The sequence below is a fragment of the Stegostoma tigrinum genome, chromosome 15, assembly GCF_030684315.1.
Source record: "Stegostoma tigrinum isolate sSteTig4 chromosome 15, sSteTig4.hap1, whole genome shotgun sequence".
NCBI lineage: Eukaryota > Metazoa > Chordata > Chondrichthyes > Orectolobiformes > Stegostomatidae > Stegostoma > Stegostoma tigrinum.
The window spans coordinates 62,587,563-62,611,212 of record NC_081368.1 but is presented as its reverse complement, the minus strand read 5'-3'; the positions used below and the strand labels follow the sequence as shown (position 1 = coordinate 62,611,212).

Below are 23,650 nucleotides of genomic sequence, written 5' to 3'. Positions count from 1 at the left end.
TTGGAATATTTCAAAGTACTTTATGAGGTGTAAAATGTTTTGCGACAACCTGAGGTAATGAAAACTTCGTTCAAATGTAGGTTTTTGCTTTTGAGCCCCTTTATTTTGGTTCTAAAACAGATGTAAAAACAGTTTCATGGCATTGCTCAAAGAAGAGGAAGATCTGATGCCCTGACTAGCACTGAGCTCTCAACCAACATCGCCAAATACATTATCTGACCATTTATGAAATCTGACTGACAAATTGACTTCTGCAGTAGCTTATGTGACACTGACTACGTTTTGGGAAATAAGCAGATTGCTTGATTGAAGGACATAAAAATCTGTGTTTCTTTTAACAAAAAAAAATTAACTGAAGGAGAGCAAATTGCAAAGGTATGGAGAACCATGTGGAGAAGGGAGACTAACTGTTAATAAACTGCAGTCCATTGTTTGACAGAATCACATCAGGAATATCATGTAGTACATCTTTAGTATAAGACACTGGCGACAACTTCTGTTGGGGTGGTTTATGTTTTCTTTTACCTCTGTACGCTGGAAAAAGTTGAAAAAGGAAAGACTATGCATCAAACATCTGTGCCTACTTATTCCCATGTTTTAGTGGGAAAAGTCAGGATCAGTGACTCTCTGCTCAGGCTTCTGATTAGAACAGGTTTCATAGCAATGAGATTTTCAATCATCCCTGATCACCACACTTGATGGCTAAACTCTGGTGTTGTGGTCTTTCCGAGAGTCCCTGGTGCATCTTGTCGGGAATGTCTTCCCACAGTGAAACAGGAATGACCAGCCTTTCATCAAATGCAAACAAGTCATTGACAATTGTGAAATGTTGTCAATGTTTAAATTAGACGTCTTGGCCAATATTTGACACTGCCAAATAATGATAAAACAGTCTCAGTCTTACGTTCCAGTCCAGATTTGCTTAATCCACTGTGGCCTGAGTAAACAACTCCGTTCCTCCAATAAATTTTAGTTAGTTGTTGTACGGCTGTCAATAGTTGCTATGGAGACTGCATCCATTTGTAGTTTATGGTTTCCCTGAACATACTTTGTCTCATAGACAGTAGTTGAGGCTGAATTCAAGATTTCTGTATCCATGGAAGTATCCTTGCCAACTCTTCTTTTTGTCTACAAGTGATACCAATAGGCTATACCTGTGTTTGAGCACCTGCAAACCAAGGATGTGTTAAAATCACACTCAGAACCAAGCAACTGAGAGAACATCCTTCATAACTCCATAATATGACTGACCATTACCATAGGCATAATATACAGGTTTCAACATTCATCTAATTGCTCCTGAAGCAGCACTGCACTAAGCCTGTAGCTCAATTGTCCAAAGTTGTGTCAGTTGAAAAGGATGGATTGTTGTGGGCTAGGATGTCTGTGAGCATTTCCTTGATATTTTGGAAAGCATTCCTGCTGCTTTTTGAGCTGCTTCAAGGGTTCAGTGATCATTGCCAAGAGGCAAAAACATCGCCAACTGGTTTACCCTGAACATCTTAGCAGGTCATGAACCAGCTTCATTATGGGAAACTGTTTAAATGGCTTTGGTTCGCTGGAGAAACTCACCAGGTTTCGTGGCATTTATGGAAAGAAGCACAGAGAATGTTTTGATCCGGGTATGACTTCTTTAGAACGGAAAAGTGTTGGAAAATGGTCTTTTAAAATATTTTTGAGGAAGAGGAGCAGCAAGAGGGCAGGTAGTGCAAAACTCAAAAGGGTTGTTAGTCGTGGAGAAAGGATAAAAGTGTAAATTAAGTTGTAAGAGAGAATTTGTCCTTTCTATTAAGTGCAACATAAACAAAACATAAACATGACATGGCAGCGAAGGAGGGGGAGAGAATATAAGTAAAATAGAGAATAGGATATGTCAGATCCATTGTGGTATCAGGATGTTGTTTCTGTCAGTATTGTTATAAGGTATTGAGAAATACTCCAGAATGACTTATATTGGAATTAGATCCTTAGGTGAGGAGGCATATCGAGACTGAATCAGAGAAGCTGGAGGGAGGAATGGAAAATATGACTCCAGAGTACTCCGAGAGAATGAGGACCGTGCCTGAACTCCCACTACTCGCGTGAGGTGAACCTCTGCTGTTATTGCCTGTAAACCATGTTGAACAATGGCAGCTATCAACAAAGCTGAATTAGGGTTAATGGCTAAAAGGGGAGAGGAATGTCGTCGCTTTACCTCACCCATGAGCTAGGATGGTAGACCAGTGCAGGGAACACGTGATCCTCCCAAATATTAGTTGATGTTTATCTGTGACCAAGAAGTTAAAAAGGCAATCAGTGCAAAATAAGAGAACTTTGTGTATAAAGATTAAAAGTTTGCTTTTCTTATTTTTGATTTAGTAATTTTTTGTGTTTGAGGGTAAGTTCTGTGAGTCTTTGCGATGACTAAATTGAATATTAACTCTGTGTGGTCTGGGCTTCTATGCGTTTTGCACCTTGGTTGTTGCACGTTGTATTTGTATTGTGGACGAAACTGTTCAAATGTTATATTCCTCTTGGAGCTTGTGATCCGGGGATATGTTTTGCACTTTGAGTTAAAAGACTTCTTATTTCTGTGGTGAGTGAGAATATGGAAGTGTAGATGGGATTGTGGCACGTGTCTATTTAAAAACGAAGTTCAGAATTAGATCCAGGCAAACTATTTTGTTTTGATTTTGTTGGATTATTATGATTTACTCAGGCAAGAGAGCTCTAGTGAAATGTAAATTGATTAAAAGTTTATAAGGTCATAGTACTTAGTGGTATCATATTATAGTAGTATTTAGTAATTCTAGATATTTCTCTTTAGTATTTAGAATTCAGGTATTCAGACAAATCCTCTGCCTTGCCCTCGTTAATCATCTTTGTCACCACTATATCTCTTATTTGTTAAGGCACCCAAAACTGTTCACAATGTTCGATTTTTGCTCTGTCTAGGTAGCAAAATGTCCCTACTTTTTTATATTCCATTCTCTTTGAAATAAATACCTACATTCCATGTGCCTTCCCTGTTATCTGCTGAATTTTGATGCTGACTTTTTATGATTCATGGGTGATGACTCCCAAATACCTCTGTTTTATAGCATTCTGCAGCCTTTCCCCATTTAAAACATTCAGCTTCTCAATTCTTCCTGCCAAATTGCATAACCTCAGTTTCCCTACATTATATTCCATCTGCTGGGCTTCTGCACACTCACTTAACTTGCCCCTCTGCAGATTGTTTTTGTCATCATTACCACTGGCTTTCCTATTTCTTTTAGTCATCCACAAACTTGGAGATTTTTACATTCACTTTCCTCATCCACAACGTTAATATAAATTGTAAATAATTGTAGTTCCAACATTGATCCTGGTAGCACTGCACTAGTTACACGTTGCCATACTGCAAAAGGTTTTCCTTATCCCAACTCTGTCTTCTCTTAGTTAATCAATCCTCTGTGCTGCCTCCAAAGCCATGCCTCATATAATCATAAGTAGCTAGATGACATTTGATATATGTGTTACAATTACTGTTTCCCGTTTATCAATCCTGCTTGTTACATCCACAAAGAATTCCAGTAAATTTGTCAACATGATTTCCCCTTCGTGGAGACATACTGTGCTTGAACATATTATACAGTTCTAAATGCTGTGCTTTTAGATCCTTTATAATAGTCCAATTTTTCCAATAACAAACATTATGCCAATTAGCCAATAGGTATCTGGTTTTGTCTTTTTTTGTTTTAAATATTTATATTACGTTGGCAGTTTTCCGGTTCTCTGGGACTTTTCCAGAATCCAACAGTTTCTGGAAGATTACTACAAGTGCATTCACTCTCTCCAGGCACTTGCTTTAATATCTTCGGATGCGTCCTATTTGGTCCAGGGGACTCGTTGGTCTTTAACTCCATTAGTTTTCCTAGCACTTCTCTCATGATAGTTACACTTTTTTTAACGTTTCCTCCTTTTGTCCCTTGAATGTTTAATCATTTTGGAATGCTGTTCGTGTTTTCTACTGTGAAGACTGATACAAAGTATTTATCCAGTTGTTCTATTTCCGGGCTCCCCATTACTATTTTGCCGAGCCCCTCTTGGTAAGGGGCTTGTCTCCACTAGTTTCTCACTTCCCTTTTATATATTTAAAAAAGCTGTTGCTCTACATCTTGATGATCAACTTGCAAGTAATATCAAAGTTTATTTTCTACCTTTTTATTAAAGTTGTCTTTTTCGTTGTTGTTTGTTAACTTTCCAAATCCTGTGCCTTGTCCTTAATCTTTGCCACAGTGTTTTCTCATCAGTCCTACACTATTTGTAAACTTACCCCAAATTAACCATGGTTGGCTTATCCACTATCATGTCGTTCTTCCTCACTGGAAAATGTTTTTGCTGTGAGTGATAATTTCATTATGATAATCTACCTCTTGGCTTTTATACGACTGTAATAAAAAAAACAAATTGAAGAAAGAAGAATCAAGACAAATCACGTCATATATTCGAGATAATGGGAACTGCAGATGCTGGAGAATTCCAAGATAATAAAATGTGAGGCTGGATGAACACAGCAGGCCAAGCAGCATCTCAGGAGCACAAAAGCTGATGTTTCAGGCTCTCTGATTATGGGTCTAGGCCCGAAACGTCAGCTTTTGTGCTCCTGAGATGCTGCTTGGCCTGCTGTGTTCATCCAGCCTCACATTTTATTATCACGTCATATATTTCCTGTTTAGAATTAGCTTTATTGTCACGTATTCACTGGTATGGTGAGAACTTTACAAATCGCCACTTACAGTGCTATCTTAGGTACCGTGTTACCTCGGTACAGAACTTAAATACAAATTCTTGGGGGGGTAAAGTAGAAAAATAAAGAAATAATAAGACCAGCAATACGTTAGAAAAACAGAGAAACGAGAGTTCAGAATTACGGTCCTTCGAACATAAACCGCACCAGGCTCCATACCGGCCTCTTGAGTATCAGGAGTCGAGTCCACGCTGAGGCTGGGATCAGTCTGTGCTGGCTTTCACCCTTGACATCGTGATGGCACCGAAGATGGGCGGTAAAAAGAAAAAAAAACTGCGAAAAGAGGGGGGAAAACAAAGTTGATATGGACGGAGTGGATCCGGCTCAGGAGTCTTCCTCTGTCACCGTCCTGGAAGTATCAAAGCACTCTCTACCTGTGATATAAGTATCTGCAGTCCCTGTTAACTCTCTACCTGTATTTGGTTTAAGGGAAGAGTTTTAGATAAATGATTGATTTCAAAATATTTAGGAATAAATTGTAAAGTTTGGAATTTGACTTTGCAAGAGTGAACTTCCAGATAACATATTATAATATGGTTGAACATTTAACTCTGGCTAATAAGGTTCGTTGTAGTAATTATTGATTGGCTTGCATTGCTACTTTAGGGAAAATAAGAAAAATGCTTGCAATGTTTTGAAATAATGGAAGTGTGATTTTTGTAAACAGATATTTACTCATTGCCCCCTTCCTTACACACACACACATTGCTCACTCCGTGGATACACACATACTGTCACTGCCCAGTCCCTGCATATATATACCATACACGAACACTCATTCTCATTGCTCACTCCCTGTCTATCAACACGTTCGTATTTTTGTGAATGAGTAGCGCGCTCCGTGACGTCACCGGACGCCGGATTCAATGGAGCATTGTTCCGCGTCACGTGCTTCCCAAGTGAGGGAAGTGACGTCACAGCGGTGGGCCGTAGCGCCGAGGAGCGGAAGATGGCGGCGGCGAAGAGTGTTCCTAGGGATGCGCAGGTAGATAGAGGCATGGTGGTGGTAGGAATAGGAATAGAAACAGGGAGAGCGGCAAGGCGGTGAGGGGAACGCGGAGTGGAAGGGACTGAGAAAGAGAAATTGTGCTGCTTTCTGTGTTTCACGTACAAGTAGCCGTAAGACTCTCTGTGCTGCAGCTTTCAGCAAGTTTTTACCATTTAAATAATATTCTATTCTTTGTGTCCTCTTCCCATTTACCATTTTACAACTCCACTGGCAACTTCTTGCCCACGTACTTCACATTATCAATACTTGTGAATCATTTGTATCCCTCTTGCAACCTGCTGTTCCATCTGCAGTACTTTTGTGTCATCTGCAAATTTGGCTACAGGACATTTGCTTCCTTCCACCCTCCAAGTCGTTAACATTTATGGTTAACTGCTGCCACCCCCTTGCCGATCCCTGTGGAATCTCACTGGTCAAACCTGAAAAAACCCTTATCCCCAGTAAACCGGGGAAAGGAATAGAAGAAAGAGATAATGGGAACTGCAGATGCTGGAGAATCCGAGGTAACAAAAAGTGTGGAGCTGGATTTTGTGCTCCTAAGATGCTGCTTGGCCTGCTGTGTTCATCCAGCTCCACACTTTGTTACCAAGGAAGAGAAGAAAAGCTGGTATTCAGCACCATGAGTGGATGAAAATGGACTGGCTGTGCTGGAAGCAGTCCATGTCCACCCCAGCAAGATGTTCATGCTTTAAAAATTATTAAATTTGTTATTGAGTCCTGAAGGTTCCAGAGTCTTCAAGTGGAAAACAAAACTATGTTCTTGCAGATTGTGCTGAGCTGCATTTAGGCAGGCCTGAGACAGAAATGTTGGTCAGGGAACTTGGTGCTGTGTTGAAATGGCAGACCACTGGAAGCTCTGCCTCAGGGCCACATGACTCTGCAGTTCCACTTCATCCTCTGGCTCTTGTGCCATGCTAACAAGAAACTTTTTCTTGTCCTTTCAAGCATCAATACCCACAAGATGCAACGACTCAAGAGATACCCATGGCCCTCTGGAACTTCCATTTCCTCCCTCCAACCCCACCTGTCACATTCATCATCCCTCCTCACCTTCCGCTCTCCGATGCTGTATGTTCTGTGTTCAGCAAAGGCCTCAGCTTTATCTCTCTGTGTCCTTACCTTAGTGAATTTCAGGCACGATATGTTTCGAACTCTTCTTTTGTCAACTTTGCCTCGGCACCCATTTCTTTGGACAAACGTGTGTCTTGTCCCCAACTCCAACAATCTCACTCCATTTGGACTTCTCACTCTGGCCTTTTACCTTTACTCGATCTGTTCATTGACAACTGTCGACATGACATTGGTTGCCTCAATTTCTTTGATCCCTCACCCGGTCCAACCTATTTCCCTCCAAACTGACTGCACTCCTTTTGATTACACCCAACCCTGACTTTGTTATTAAGTCTGTAGATAAGGGTGTTGCTGTTGTCATCTGGCGTCCTGACCTCTACGTTTCAGAGGTTGAGCGCTAGCTCTCAGATACCTCCTTCTATCTCCCCTGGACCATGACTCCACTGAAGGCCATTGTATCAACTACAGTCACTGACTTCATTTCTCTGATGGTCTGCTCCCTCCCACCAAGCTGATAGAAGCAAGCTGTGCAGGGCCAGAAGTCTATCTCTTTCTGAAAATCCACAAACAGGACTGCCCAGGCATTCCCAGTGTTCCAACCTGCTCTTGCCCCACAGAGCTTATCTTTAAGTACCTTGATTCAGTCTTTTCTCCTCTGTTCTGATACCTACCTACATGAGCGGTTTCTCTGGTGCTTTACACCAGTTTCGTAATTTCCAGTTTTCAGGCTCCAACTGCCACCTATTTACTGTGGAAGTGCAATCCCTATACATGTCCATCCCTCACCAGGACGGCGTCAGGGCTCTCTGTTTCTTCCTGGAGCAAAGGCTTGAACCGTCCCCATCCACCACCACCTTCCTCCACTCAGGTGAGCTCGTTCACACCCTCAACAACCTGTCATTTTCTGCAAGTCAGAGGGGTGGCCATGAGTACCTGCATGGGCCGGAGTCATTCCTGTCTCTCTGTGGGGTTAATGGAACATTCCTTGTTCCACTCCTATTCCGGCCCCCACTTACAACTTTTTCTCCAAATGTCAATGATGTTATCAGTGCTGCTTCCCTCTGTCATCTGGATTTCGAAAAGTTCATTGATTTGGCTTCTAATTCCAACGCTGCCCTCCCTTTCACCTGGTCTATTTCTGACTCCTCCCTACCCTTCCTCAACATCTCTGTTTCCATTTCTGGAGATAGACTGGCCTCTAATATCCACTATAAACTCACCAACTCCCACAGCTACCTGGCCGATACATTGTCGCACACTGCTTCCTATAAAGACTGCATTCCATTCTTCCAGTTCCTTCGGCTCTGTCGCACGTGTTCCATTGAGGCCAGCTTCGTCAAGGGTGCCTTTGAAATGTCCACCTTCTTCCTCAGCTGAGGACTCCCAGCACCATTGTTGACAGGGCCCTCAACCATGTCCGACCCATCTCCTATGCCTACACCCTCACCCCCTCTCCTCCGTCCTGCAACAGTGAAAGAGCTCCTCTTGTCCTTACCTACAATCCTATCAACATCCACATCTGGAAGGTCATCAGTTGTCATTTCCACTCACTCCAGTGAGATGCCACCACCAGATGCATATTCCCTTCCCTTTCCTTGCCTGCATTCTGAAGGACTGTTACCTCTGGGACGCCCTGGTCCTCTCTTCCTTCCAACACCGTACTTCCTTCCTTCCTTTACTACCAACACACTACAGCCCCCTCCCTTAAAAAATAGCCCCACGGCACCTTCCCCTGCAATTGCCAAAGGTGTAACACATGCCCATGTCCCCCCTCCCTACTTGGTATCCAAGGGCCCAAACATACTTTCCAGGTGAAGCAGCCCTTTATCTGCACTTCCCACAATCTAGCCTACTGCATTCGCTGCTCATAATGTGTCTTCCTGTATGTTGGGGAAACAACGTGTAGACTGGGTAACCACTTCACAGTAAAACTATGTTCTGCTCACAAAAATGACCCTTAGCTTCCAGTTGCCTGCCATTTTAACACACCACCCTGTTCCCTGGCCATCATCTCTGTCTCTGGCTTGCTCAATGCAAGCTGGAAGAACAACACCTTATTTTCCACATTGGGAACCTGTAGCCCTCTGGACTCAATATCGAGTTCAATAATTTTAGGGCCTGAACTCTCCCATGACCTAGCTCCCTATCCCACACACCAGGCCTTGTTATCATGTAGCCAGCCAGCCATTACACACTATGGCCTCCATTAACAGCTACTCACCCTCCTAGCCAGATCGTTATCCACTCCTTTGTCCAACCGTTCCCTGTATTTGGGCTCTATCCCCACACATCATGTACTCCTGACCTTCTCCCCTCACCCAATCTTCTGCATATAAACTGGCATTTTCCTTGCTGTCCATCAGTTCTGAGGAAGGATCACGACCCAAAACGTTAACTCCCATTTCTCTTCACAGATGCTGCCAGACTTGCTGAACTTTTCCTGCAACTTCTGATTTTGTTTCAGATAGATCCTGAATTGTTTAGGGAATTTTAAACCAAATATATTATTAAAATCTTTGCAAGTGACCTGTTGCGATGAAGGGGCATATTGATCACTGCTACTGTGAATGATGTATTAAGTCACAGGAAGACAAAGTGTGGGGCTGGATGATAAGTCCCAGGAATATCACTTGTTGTGTGGAAGTGGCAAGAGAAATAGTTGAGCAAATGAAGCATTCATCTTGTTTTATTATTTTAAGGATGACCCTCAATATTTGAACTTCAAAATAGTACTAGAAATGTCTCTTCTGTTTAACCTCTTTTACGTTTCTTCTGCCACAAAAGTTGAGCATTCTTTAACTATTTCACTTCAAATGTTTGCTTGACTGGAAATAGGGTTTAAATTCTATGTCCCATTTGGTTTGTTAGCCTTTCAGCCTCTTAGGTCTGTCTGCATTTTTATTGAGTGTACCAGGTACACCAATCACAGTTTCAACCTTAGTTTCATTTCTATAATCTTGTGCAAAATTTAAAGACATGTGTTGTACTCTTCCTAAAAAGCAGAAGATTTTTCTGCTATGATTGTGTGAACAATGAGTCTATTAGTATGTAAATATTCATTTGTTTGAAGGTAGTAATTGAGACAGTGTAGGTTTTTGGTTGATTGACTGCATAATAAAAGAGCTTGACTTGTGCCTGGAAGCAAAGTAAACTGCACATTCATAAAATGAGCAATTCACCATTTCCCTGATTTAATTTGAAATAGTGTACTTTTGGAAAGTAGTATTTATAGCCATTTTGTGATGGAACATAATGATCATTTCAATCCACTGTTAAACATACCATGAATGTGGAATAATAGACATTAGACATTCGACATTCGAATTACCACAGACTTTCCAGCCCAGCTATCTCCTCATGTTGTCTGGCCTATACCTTATTAATGTTAGACGATTAGTGGAATTGCCATAGCATTGTGAAAACTGACAAGTGAGTAGCTTGGCCCATGTTAGTTTGCAGGTAATGTAGATTTTGATATGAGGGAGATAGAAAAACAACTATGTCCAGAGTTTGGCGAGGAGAGTTCTAATTTTAGTAGAAAGAGAAAAAGACATACAATACAATAATTTCACTGACCGTGACCACCTATTGATCTTATCTGTAGGGTGATGTGAAGGGTTAGTTGAATTCCTTTTGAAATAATTGTTGTACAGAGAAATTTTTTCCTTCATTTTGTTTCATGTTTTAACAGGTCATGGCGCAGATTCTAAAGGACATGGGTGTCACGGAATATGAACCACGAGTTATTAATCAAATGTTGGAGTTTACTTACCGTAAGTAAACCTGTGGGGCCTGACAATAGCTTAGAGGTGGAAGAAAATAGGGGAGTGCACTTCAGATGGGAAGCCCATTTGTATGGCTTTCTTGCAAGTCCTACAAATTAGGTCTTTTTGTCCCTGCATGTTCTTCTCCAACAACCAGCCAGATTGATCGATTCATTGAAAGTCTGGTTGGAAAGCACCCAGATAGTGGATCTTGGGTATGTTTGATAGAGCAGTGAAGGACTGTTTGGAGGTTGTAGGAAGCAGCAAAGTATAGCTGCCCATTATGTTGTGCTTAAAAAACCTGGTGAGCCAGGGAAAGCACTCCAGGCTTACAAATAATGCAGTACGGCAAAGTTCTGTTTTCTCTTTGTCTTCCAAGGTTTGCAGATATTTTGGTTTTTCAATAGTTGCAGACACTTTACAATTAAATTTCACTTAAACTGTAGGCCTACAGTCTCCTTTTGTGACAGCTTTGCTTCCTGAAGGAGGGTGATTTGCCAGCTCCCAAGCTGTCTTTGTTAAAATTGGAGGCCGTCAGATTGTCTCTTATTTTATATCTCCCATCCACCTTTGTGTTAAATTCGCTGCTATGAGTTGCAATGGGCACTATTCTAATAAATAACTTTGGCAACAAAGGTCTCTTGATTATTCTCTTACCTTTCAGGATATGTTACCACAATACTGGAGGATGCAAAAATATATTCAAGCCATGCTAAAAAAGCAAGTGTTGATGCAGATGATGTCAGACTGGCTATTCAGTGCCGAATGGACCATTCTTTTACATCCCCTCCCCCTAGAGATGTAAGTATTGCTCAGAAACGTTTCTATTTGTGATAAATGCTAAGTTAAAATATAGTTTTTAAAAATGTTCATTACCTCACTGTAGTTTCTGCTGGAGATTGCACGTCAGAAGAATCAGAACCCATTGCCACTGATTAAACCATATGCTGGGCCCAGACTGCCGCCAGACAGATATTGTCTAACAGCTCCAAACTACAAGTTGAAGTCGCTTCATAAAAAGGTGTGTTTTATGCTATTATCAGATTTGATGCTGATATAACTTTAGAAATCAGACTTTATCTGTTTAATTTTTTTGCATTCTCAACTTAAAGGTGACATCATCCACTGGAAGGATAACTGTACCAAGGCTCAGCGTTGGCACATGTGTTACCAGTCGGCCTAGCACCCCAACATTAGGTAAGTTGCAAATTAGTATTTGCATCAAACCTGCTTTACTGCTATTAATTGTATGATACTGCAGTAGTCCTTGCCCAAGCCTGAATGGCTATTACATTTGCCACACTTTGACATTCATTCAGGCGAGGTGCGTATTGGTGGCTAAGCTAGCATTTATTACCCATCTTGAATTGTCTTGAGAAGGTAGTGCTTTTTTGAGCCATTGCAGTCCATTTCATGTAGGGGAGCCTACTTGGTGTTCGCGAGGGACTCCCAGGATTTTGACTAATGCTTCAAAAAGAAGTGATATATTTCCAACTCAGAATGATGAATAGCTTGGAGAGGGACATGCAAGTGATAATATTCCCATGTACCTGCTGCCCTTATTCTTCGAAATGTTAGTGACTGTGGATGACATTGAGCACCCTGAGTTGTAGAACTGTCCTTTAAGCAAGTTGAGAGTATTCCATCACACTCCTCCTGACTTGTTTCTTGTAACTGATGGACAGCCTTGGAGGATTAAGGAGTTATGTTACTTGCTATTGAGCTACTTGTGTTATGATTCCATTGATGGTATTACAAGACAAGTCAGATCCCAGAATGAAATCCGGCCTGATAGGCATGAAACACAGAACCAGATGTAGGCCATTTGGGTCTGGCATTCATTGATATCATGGCTGATCTGATAATTCTCAACTCATTTTGCTGCCTTTTCCTCATGACTCTGATCCCCTACCGATGTACAAATCTACCTATTTCACCCTTGACACCCTCTGTGGTAAAGAATTCCACAGATTTGCTACTGTTTGAGAGAGGAAATTCCTTCTCATCTTTGTCTTAAATGGATGACTCCTTGCTCTGTGGTTATACCCTCTGGTTATTGACTGTTCCACAAGGGGAAACAACCTCTCTGTATCTGCTCTGTCAAACCCCCTAAGCATCCTTTATATTTCAATAAAACCTCCTCACGTTCTTCTGAATTTCAATGATTACAAGCCCAACCTCCTTGAACTTATTTTGTTTCATTAGTTAGCACTGATTAATCACTGAGTCATATTCACAGGCTATAGATTTACTTATGGCAACAGACCAATATGATTATACAAGAAATCAAAAACTAACTTTGCAAACTGTCCTTAATATAGACAATATCCAAAATATTGCAAAACAATGTTTCTAATGATTTCCCATCACTGTCCATCACAAATAAATTACACCCGTATTTCAAATCTTTAGGCTTCTATTTGGCTGGCTCCTGACAAGTTCTTGACCTAGTATTGTTAAGACAATTTACTGAATTCTTCCAAACCTGTCGATGTGATCTTTTCCACAAATCTGATTGTCCACATTTTCTCAGTTTTAATAATGTGCAAATTTCTAACCAAACTCCCATGGTTTGCAAGTCTCACAAATTAAATCATTTAACTGAAGTAATGTACTCCTGAACAGTCCTGCATCCTTCTCTGAGCAGAGAAGCTAAACTTTCTATTCAATACTGCTGTCTTCTGAGCAAAACCACAAACCCTGTTCTGAACTAAATTTAAAAAAAAATTCATTCTAAATTCTTCTGAATTGGAAGTGAAGTTATTGGGCCTTTTGCATTTACTCCATCTGTCATAAATCCAGCATGTGAACATCTCCACAGTCATCTGTTTTCTGACAAAATGATAGGTTAGAAGCAGTCTTCCAGAAGGATCTCTGACCTTTTTTTAAGAACAAAAGCCTTTTGCAGAAGCAACCAACACATCCCAGCATATGTTTTGAAATCCAAATTCCAAAAATACTAATCTCTATATAAATTAAACCCACTTCATCAATATGAATGGAAGTATGAAGTTGTAATAAAATAAATGTGATTTAAGGACGCTAAGGACCAACAGATGGAGAGAGCATTGAAGAGGTTTGCAGCTTTCCAGTTTAGGTGTTTGTGATGAATAATTTCAAATGGAAATTGGTAGGTAAATGAGAGAAATAAATTTGGAGAAACATAGGGATAGAGTGAGGGAATGGGACTGACTGGATTACTTGACTGATGATGGCATGGACTCAATGGGTCAACTAGCCTCCTGCGCTGGAACGTTGTATTTTCATAGATTTATCAATCATTACAATAATATTTGAAGCATTAACTTCAGCTCCGACTCATGAATGTTCTAAATTTTGGTTTTTATCAATAAATATTCATTTCCTGATGGGATTGATGGCATTCAGCTTCGCGTCCTCAAATGTATTTGTAATCTTAACCCTACCCATTTAAGCATCTTTCTATTTGTGCTGTCTCCATGTGGAATGCGGGGTGGTGGGACGGGGGAAGACTTTTCACAGAATGAAATTGCTATTGTGGTTGAATCTATTTTAATTTATACTGTCATCAATATTTAGTTCCACTAAATTTAGTTTTATCTGCATGACGTTCCATTCCTAACAACGCTGGTTGCTTTTAAGGTCTTTTGGAAGCAGATTGTGTGGACCATAAGTGGGGGAAAAATTCTTTTTCTGTCTGAGTTTATCAAACAAATAAGAACAACAATTGAGGAGGTAAAACTGAACACCATCAATTCCACCAGGAAATGAATAATTATTGATAAAACAGCGTGTAGCTATTAATTGCAGATTTCCTTGCGATTTCAAAGTTTGTGGTCTCTGTTGTAGTCTGTTAATGTTGTGGGGATTTTTGATTAGTTTTCCATGGTCAGTTGAAAGTTTTTGGAATTCATGTTGCAATTTGCATTTATAGGTACTCCTTCATCGCAAACGGTGGCTGTTACTGCAAAAGTTGGAACACCTGTTTCATTAGCTGGACAGAGATTTACAGTGCAGATCCCTTCCTCACAAACTAATGTTAAACCAGGTAAACTGTAAGCTTGTGATTTATGGAACAGTGAATTAATTAATAACTTGGTCCTGCATTAAAACATGTTCAGCACTTGAAATGAGAGTTTCTGTTCATCTTTGAAATGGGGCAAGTGGACCATGTGGCTTTTACCTTTACTGTTTCCACCCAGTCATGATATTATAAAGAAAATCTATTTATATCCTGTCATTGATATTGCAAGGATCTTAAAAACTATCTTGAATCAACTGGAGATTTTCTTCAATACAGATACTCTACTTCACACAGCCTTTGCGCAAGCAAAGTACTACGTGCAACAATTAACATTTGACCAGGTAACCTGTCATGCAAGTATTTCTGTAGAGGGTGAGGCCAAGTCCCCTCGAGCTCTTCTTCCAAAAGTACCTGAACAGGCAGTTCTGTTAATTTAACTTGTTGTGAAGAGTGGTGCATCTTTTGCTACACATTCCTTCATCATTGAAGTGGCAGCGAAGATGGGCTAGAGCGATGGTTCAGTCTTAACACTGGCTCTTTTAAGTATTTAGTGAAACCAATAAAGAGACAAAAATAGAAATTGGTAGATAAGCTGAACAGGTCTGGCAGCATCTGTGGACAGAAATCAGAGTTAACACTTCAGGTCAAGTGAAGTTCTGAAGAACATTATTCAATCTGAAACGTTAACTCTGATTTCTCTCCACAGATGCTGCCAGACTTGATGAACTTTTCCTGCAATTTCTATTTTTGTCTCTGATTTACAGCATCTGCAGTTCTTTTGGTGAAACCAATAAATATGTTTAAAGGGGTACAGTGTCCCAATTGGTACAGCATTAGCTTAATGATGCAAAAGTTGAGAATTCATGTTGCAACAAGTTAAATTATATAATTGAATTAATTAACTGTCTTAACGTCTTATTAACTGGCCCTAGATAAAGTGATAACTTCTGTATTGTTGCATACTAGTTAACTAATAATTACCCTTAACTTGTATCACCAAACTATATGGTTGCATTATGTTCCCAGCACAACTTATTAATTCATTCATGGAATGAGGCGTCGATGGCTAGGCAACATTTATTGCCCATCCCTAATTGCCCAGAGAGTAGTTAAGGGTCAGTCACATTGCTGTGGGTTTGGAGTCACATGTAGGCTAGACCAGGTAAGGACAGCACTTTCCTTCCCTTAAGGACATTGATGAACCAGAGAGTTTTTTCCAACAATCGGCAATGGACTCATGGTCATCACTAGACTCTTAATTCCAAACTTTTCATTGAGCTGGTGGAATTTGGACCCAGGTTCTCAGAACATTACCTGGATCTCCAGATTAACAGTCCAGCGATAATACCACTAAAGCCACAGCCTCCCCAAATGGGAGGATGGATAATAAACACACTTTTGACAGTGATGCCTAAATCCAAAGAATGAAAAATAAATTAAATCAATAATTAGATTAGCTTTCTGACTTTCATTCTGGGAAAGATAATGTGTAGTGTTGATATATTGTATTTCAGTAGCACGGATGCAATATATTTGTCTTGGAATGTGATCCCTGAGGTCGCTGCCTCTTCTCTGTCCCAGTCCTCATTCTTTCGCCCTCCCAATTTCGACAGTATACCAATTTGTTCAGCGTGTAGTAATATTCGCATGTTATCTGGTTGTTTCTGTTCTTAGCAAGAATTTTGTTTATTCATAAGTCTCTGCAGGCTGACATTAGTTGAGTGTACCTGTGTACCCCTTAAGTTAATGGGCTGCGTGTATGGCATGCTGTGATGCTTAGATTCTGTACTCAGGGAGTGCAGCATTGTCTCAGGAATGAACAAGCGGATATGGCCAAAGATAAAGTTACAACTGCAGTGTTCACAGTTCGCAGTGTTGAGGCATTTTTTTCAAAAATAGATTGTCAGTTATGATGAAACATGATTTCCAAACATGCTGACTGTTCTGCACTGTTTTGAAAGGAAACTCTACTGTACTCCAACAAGAGCAATTGCGGTTTTGCTGATAGATCAACCTACATCTGACATTGTGCCAGTTAACTTCGTTGAAAGGCTTAGTGTAGGAAAAGGAAGGTAGCAGAGGATTAGATAACTGGAATTATTTGACTTCAGATCTTTTTTAACATTAATTTTTGGGATGTAGATCTTGGTGTTGGTGAGCTATCATCTTGAGCCACAGCAATTTGTGTGCTGTAGGTGCATCTACAGTACAGTTAGAGAGTGAGTTCAGGATTTTGATCCAGTGACACTGGAAGTTCAGCAATATTTCAAAGTCAGGATGGTGAGTGGCTTGGAGGGGAACTTGCAGATAGCGGTAGTGTTCCCATGCATATATACATGTATATACTTGTCCTTATAGATAGAAGTGGTAATGGATTTGGAAGGTGCTGTCTAAGGAGCTTTGGTGAATATCTGCAGTGCACCTTGTAAATAGTACACACTGCTGCCACTGAGAATTCAAGATGGAGGCGGTTATTTTGCGGATGTACTGCCAGTCAATTGGACTGCTTTGTTCTGAATGGCATGAAGCTTCTTGCGTGTTGTTGGAGTTGCACTCCTCTAAGCAAGTGAAGAGTATTCCATCACTCTCCTGACTTGTGCCTTTGAATAGTGGGCAGGCTTTGGCATGTCAAGACGTGAGTTACCTGCTGTATACCTAGTCTCTGACCTGTTTTTGCTACAGTATGTATATGGCTAGTTCAGTTGAGTTTCTTGTCAACGATAACTGCTAGGATTTTGATAGAATGGTACTGGGAACGATAACATTATTGGATGTGAAGGGACAACAGTTACTCTCTTTTATTAGAGAAGGCTCTTGCCTTACACTGTGGTGCAAATGTTACTTGCCGTTTTTCAGCTCAAGCCTGAATATTTGTCCAGGTTCTGCTGCATTTAGACATGGACTCCTTCAATATTTGAGGAGTCATGAATGTTGCTGAACATTGTGCAATCATCAATGAACATCCCTATCTCTGAACTTATGATGGACAGCAGGTCCTTGATGAGGCAGCTGATGACAGTTGGGTCTAGGACACTACCCCGAGGAGCCCCTGCAGGGATGACTTGGAGCTGGGACGACTGACCTGCAGTGACAACAAACATCTTCCTTTAGGTCAGGCTATGATTGTAACGAGTGGAGGGATTTCCCCCAGTTATCATTGACTCCAGTTTTGCCAGCGCACCTTGATGCCACACTTTGTCAAGAGCAGTCATTCTCACCACACACCTTGAATTCACCTCTTTTGTCCAAGTTTGAATCAAGGTTGTAAGTGGGTCAGAAGCCGATGAGTGGACCTGGCGGAATCCGAACTGGGCATCACTGAGCGGGTACTGCTTGATAATATTTTGATGATGCCTTCCATCACTTTACTGATGATTATGAGTAGATTGATGGGGCTGTAGTTGGTCAGTTTTTTAGTACAGGACATACGTAGGCAATTTTCCACATTGTCAGATAGATGCAATGTTGTGGATGTACTGGAACAACTTGGCTACGGATTTGGCAAGTTCTAGAGCACAAGTCTTCAGCACTACTGCCAGAATTTGTCAGGGCCCATAACCAGTATCTAGCCCTTAAACCGTTTCCTGATATCTCGTGGAATGCATTGAATTGGCTGAAGTTTGGTATCTATGTTAGGGGCTAATGGAGGAGGCCGAGATGGGTCATCCACTCTTGCTGAAGAGTCTTGCGAATCCTTCAGCTCTGTCATTTGCACTTATTGTACAGGTTATTTACTGTGTAGATCAACTGACACAGTGCTAGATGGATATAGTGTTGTCCATAACATTAAATGTAACTTTGGGCTGCTTCCTATTGCAATAACGTAACTTGATGTTTCTTTAATGATTGCTGTGTTCAGATCAATGAACAGTTGACTCCCAAAAAAAAAGCCCTGTCAGCCATGGTTCAGTCGGTAGTATTCTTGCTTCTAAGTCAAAACATTCCTGGTTCAGGTATCACTAAAGAATTTTGAGCGCAGAATATCAAGGCATACATTCCAGTGTAGTGTTGATGGGTTACTGAGCTGCTGAGTTTTGAATGTGACGTGAAGCTGAAATGCTGTCTATCCTCTCAGGACATTAAAAGACCTTTGGCACTTTTTTGAAGATGACAGCAGTTGATTCTCATGTCCTGGCCACTTTTTATCCTTGTTGATAATTTTTGTAATATTACTTGTTGTCATGAAAACAATTCCAGTTTGTGGGAACTTGCCTCTTGCAAACTGACTGCTGCCGTAATTACATTGCAAGAAGAAGAGATGGTACAATCTGTGGTCAGCCTTTGTATCTGAGGACAGTCCTGATGTGGCACAGGACATCGATTTTGTAATATTCAGACTGTCTTGACAGAGTTTTGAAGGAAGGCACATTTTGTCAAATATTTTCATCTTGCATTTATTAGGACAATTCAGAAAAATACCAATTCAAGGGCACTGCACCTGTTTCAACTCAAAAGAAAAACGGGGAACAGCCATTCACTGGTTCATTTTTTCAAGGAAATTTACTGACTAAACAGTGTCGATAATTTATAATTAACCTGTTCAGTGATGTCATGATGCATCTCTGGAGTGGGTGGGACTAGAACCTGGTCCCTTGGATGGCAGGTTGGGACACTTCCACTCTACCAGAAGAGCCCTACAGATCAGAATCTACCTGCTTGGTTTGAAATTTAAACAATGCCTGGCTGTTAAGTCAATCAGTGCTAATGACAATGTCTGTACTAATTGCGTTGCCACCAATTAACACTCTGCTCGTGCTGCTCTCTTCCCTTGAATTGGTATTCTTGCAAATGGTCTTGATGAGTGGAAGATGAAAATTTACAACAAAATATGTCTCGTTTTCAGCCATACTCAAGTTCTCCAAGTATTATCAGGCATCAACTATTCTTGAGTTGTTGGGGTGTGGCAACAATATATTCAGCCCTGAAGTGCTTAAGGTGACTCAAGATTTGAGATAGGATGCTTCAGATGGCTGGATAAATGTTGACTAAGATGCACCAGTTGTGAATTAACGACAAAAGAAACAATTGTGCTCATGGTACTGTAGGGTGCAAGTTAAAATGAAGAAGCCAGAGTTAATGAAAATGATGCAACCAGAGTTGCAGCCTGAATTTGTATCAATATTTGCATATGGTTGGCCACAGATTTGATAACTTGATTGGAGCCAAGAAGTTTCCGTTGAGAGGAAGAGATAATGGCAGTGCATGTGATGCAAGAGAACCTTATTGAAGAAAGACTGAAATATGGTGAGAAATCAAGCTGCAACAAAAGCAGAAGTTGCTGGAAAAGCAGGTCTGGCAGCGTCTGTGGACAAAAATCAGAGTTAACGTTTCAGGTTCGGTGGCCGTCCCTGTGAACGGGAGGGTTCTAAGGAAGGGTCAAAACGTTAACTCTGATTTTTATTCACAGATGCTGCTAGGCTTGCTGAGGTTTTCTAGCAACTTCTGTTTTTGTTCCTGACTACCATCTGTAGTTCACACAAATGTCTTTGTATGAATCGGTAGAAGGTGACAGGAGTTGAGAAAGGAGTGGTTTAACTGCCAGGATGCATTGACTCAATCTTTATCGTTCATTTCTGTTCTTGATCATTATATTTGCTGTGAACAGTACATGCATATGCACAGGTTGATGCACAACCACACAGGCGTTAAATGAATGATTTAAAAACTCCACTGCCCCTGGGCGCGCAGCTTCCCGCGGTCTGGTGAAGACTTTGTCCTGAGACTGCTCGTTTAGATGTGACAACCTGTACAGGCTTGACTGTGATTCAAAAAGACCTCATTGGCTATAAAGTGCTTTGGGATGTTTGGTCATAATAATGGCATATAACTGAATCTACTTTTGGCTTTTATTTCATCTTCCTGTCTTTGCCTTTTCTTTCTTCCTTTTGGTTAGTAAGTCAGAATATACCTTAAAATAATACTTTTTAAAGTAAGGTCAAAAATCACAGGACACCAGGTTATAGTACAACAGGTTTATTTGAAAACACTATAACCTGGTGTTGTGTGATTTCTGACCTGTCGACCCCAGTCCAACACTGGCACCTCCGCATCATTTTTAATGTAAAGCTGTAGCATCTAAAAAGCGACAATTTGAAATGGAAATGTCTGACTTTGAGAGCGAGATTTCCTTTTGGGCCAAGAGGACTAACTTTATTTTTTATTTAATTATGTGTGTTAATGTACAATTGAATTGTTGTTGTTTTAAAGTTTGCTAGCAATTGTTTACAATATCTGTGTCCTTTTGGACTTAATTTCTAAACAATTTTGCATGTTTTTTCTTGCAGCTACAGGAATCTCCTCAACAACTTCAGTTCAAAATGTTTTGATCAATCCATCTCTGATTGGCTCAAAAAATATCCTTATCACAACTAACATGGTCTCAGCCTCAGGAAGTAACAATGAAGCAAATCCATTGAAACGGAAACATGACGATGATGATGATTATGATGCTTCCTAAAAGTGGATCTGACCATCATTTTGAATCACTATTCTTTTTAGAATAAATTATATATGTTGACACTTTGTGATATGAATGATGAACATCTGTCAATACCAGTTTGGCATTGTTTGCAAGTCATCCAGATTGGACAGGCGAAGCTGTAAATCCAGCATTGTGAAGCAAATATGTAAAAGTGCATATGGTTTGTATGGCCACTTGAGAATTTGGAGTGTGAGGTGTAAGCAATGTTTTGTGTTTGTGTTAAGTAAATGTGCCATTTTAGTTCTTTAAAAAGTCATCTGCATGGTATCCCTACATGTCAGGTGCCTTTTTCTAAGTTGATTTTCAAGATGTTTTCTGTACTTTGGTAAATCCTTTTAGTTTGAAGAATGCACATTATTTGAGTTACTTAAGGACTGTGATTTCTGCATATGTTATATTTGCATTCAGTTTCTCCCACCGATTGATATATGTAATTTATTTCTGCTTTTGTTTCTTAAGCATTTAGAAATTGCCAGTGTTGTGTCAAATTCACTCCAAATAACAAACCCAAAATTGTTTGCATTTTTGTGCTGTTTTATAGAATTATTCGTAAAAATGCCTGTATTTTAAGACATTTTTGTATAATGGATCAGGTTTTTCTGAAACAAGTGCTAGTTGTACGTATTGGATAAACTGGCTTCTTTGCAGTTGGGTCCTCTTTTGGGGTTTTGTTATTAGCTGAGTTTCATAAAACAATTATTTTTGACAGCTTTTTCAAAAGTACCTTAGATTTGTGCTCTTTAATAATGTATACTCTACAAAGAAACTTGAGCTCTGTAAGATAATTGCAAACATTAACCGTTTACTGGGTAATAGTGCTGTACTGGATTTCTTCAGTTTTCATATTGTTTCACCCTCATAGTTAAAATTGTTCCACAGTTTAAGTACAATGTATTACAGTACTTGTTCTTGTATAGTTAAGTTTGGAAAATATTTTGACATATCAACTATTTTCAGTTAACTTAGATTCCAAAAATAATGATTTTACACTCTCCTTCCATCCCAATATTTATTGTTTGAATTAGAGCAGCAGTCTTTCCCCTCATCACTGTGAAGTGTGACTAAGTGCAGAGTACAGCATTATGCCTCAAACAATGTTTGAGAACTAATAAATCAGAAATTGCCAGTTGGCATTTTCACACTTCTTTACTTAGCTATCTTTCCTCTTATTTAGATAAAGTTATGACGACTTCTTCACCAAACCAATATGACTGATTACCCTAGAATCAGGAAGGATGTTTTCTTTCCACAAAAAAGAGGGATTGAAATGCATACATCTACTTACATTTTCAAAACATATCGATTGTGTCAAAAGTTTAGTTTTAGGACATGGTCACTGCACTGTTAATAGTGACTTGGAACTCATCACTGAAGCAGCTGATCTGTTTCTTGGTGATTACCATTGAGGTAAAAATAGCCAGGGTACTGAGTAAACTTCCATGTGCTTGAGCCAAACAGCATCCGCAGTTCTTTTGGCTTTTACATATGATCTCCTTTTGGATTGAGGCTGCCCCTGATATTACAGCTCTTCCTTGGTCTTGTGTGTGGATCATTAGCCATGGCTCATTTGGTAAAACACATTTGGTGAGTCCTGAGGTAATGAGAAGTACTATAAATGCAGCTATTTTGATACGATGAAATATAATTCTAGAATTTGTGCATAAATAAATAAGGAAGGCTGTTTGACCAATCTCATGATAAAATACAATCCTCCACAATTGGTTCTGAAAAGACTTTGAATTGAAATGTTTTGTTGTACAGACAATGGATTTCCAGATACCCATCACCCTTAGTGCAAAGAATTTGTTGATCAGTTTAAAATGTATCATTTCCTGGTTGATATGAGGGAATAGACTCAAATTTTGCAGTCTTATTCAACTAAGTTGAGTTATCTTCCTTGTAGATATTTTGATTAAACTCCAGAGAGATCTTATGATACACTCCTTGAGCAGAAAGGACTTGAAGCCTATGGCTCAAAGTTAAGGGCACTATTACTGCACCACAGGAGCCTCCCTTCCTTGTAATTTTTTATTAACCTATTTTTCTAATCAACCTGTCCAGATATGATGATATAGACCTATAGAGCAGGTGGGACTTGAACTTGGGCGTCTGGTCCAGAGGTAGGACCATAACCACTGTGTCAATAGAGGGCTCCCCCTCTTCCATCCAGTGTCCCCCTACTAAATTACTTCCTCCTGAGGCCCTTGGTATTGCAGATACCAATCTTTGGCTAACTCAATTCAGTCCACTTGATACAGCTATAAATGCAGGATACCGCAAAGGTTATGGACTCTGTACATCCTGGCAATGATGTTGAAGACTACTGTGCCTTTTGTCAGGTTACCTATTGCAGCTCCAAACCTAGAACACCATAACTCCAGTAATATCTGCAAAAAAGTTCAAATGACCTGTCCTGGTGGCTTAATGGATAAGGCACTGGCCTCCTCAGCCAGGGATTGTGGGTTCAAGTCCTGTCTGAGTTGAGTTAAATTCTGTCCTGAAACACTGTTTGGTCGGGTCGGCACAGTGGCTAGCCCTGCTACCTCACAGT

General features: G+C 40.2%; 1 protein-coding gene across 1 annotated transcript; it reads left to right on the top strand.

Moving 5' to 3' along the window:
• The first annotated feature begins 5,683 nt into the window (after nucleotides 1–5,683).
• Nucleotides 5,684–22,248, top strand: taf9 (TAF9 RNA polymerase II, TATA box binding protein (TBP)-associated factor). Its single transcript, XM_048544439.2, has 7 exons — nucleotides 5,684–5,756; nucleotides 10,543–10,624; nucleotides 11,280–11,416; nucleotides 11,502–11,636; nucleotides 11,728–11,812; nucleotides 14,529–14,642; nucleotides 20,903–22,248. Exons 1-7 carry the CDS (start codon nucleotides 5,721–5,723, stop codon nucleotides 21,073–21,075), a joined length of 762 nt encoding a protein of 253 aa, XP_048400396.1. The 5' UTR covers nucleotides 5,684–5,720; the 3' UTR covers nucleotides 21,076–22,248.
• Nucleotides 22,249–23,650: the final 1,402 nt, after the last annotated feature.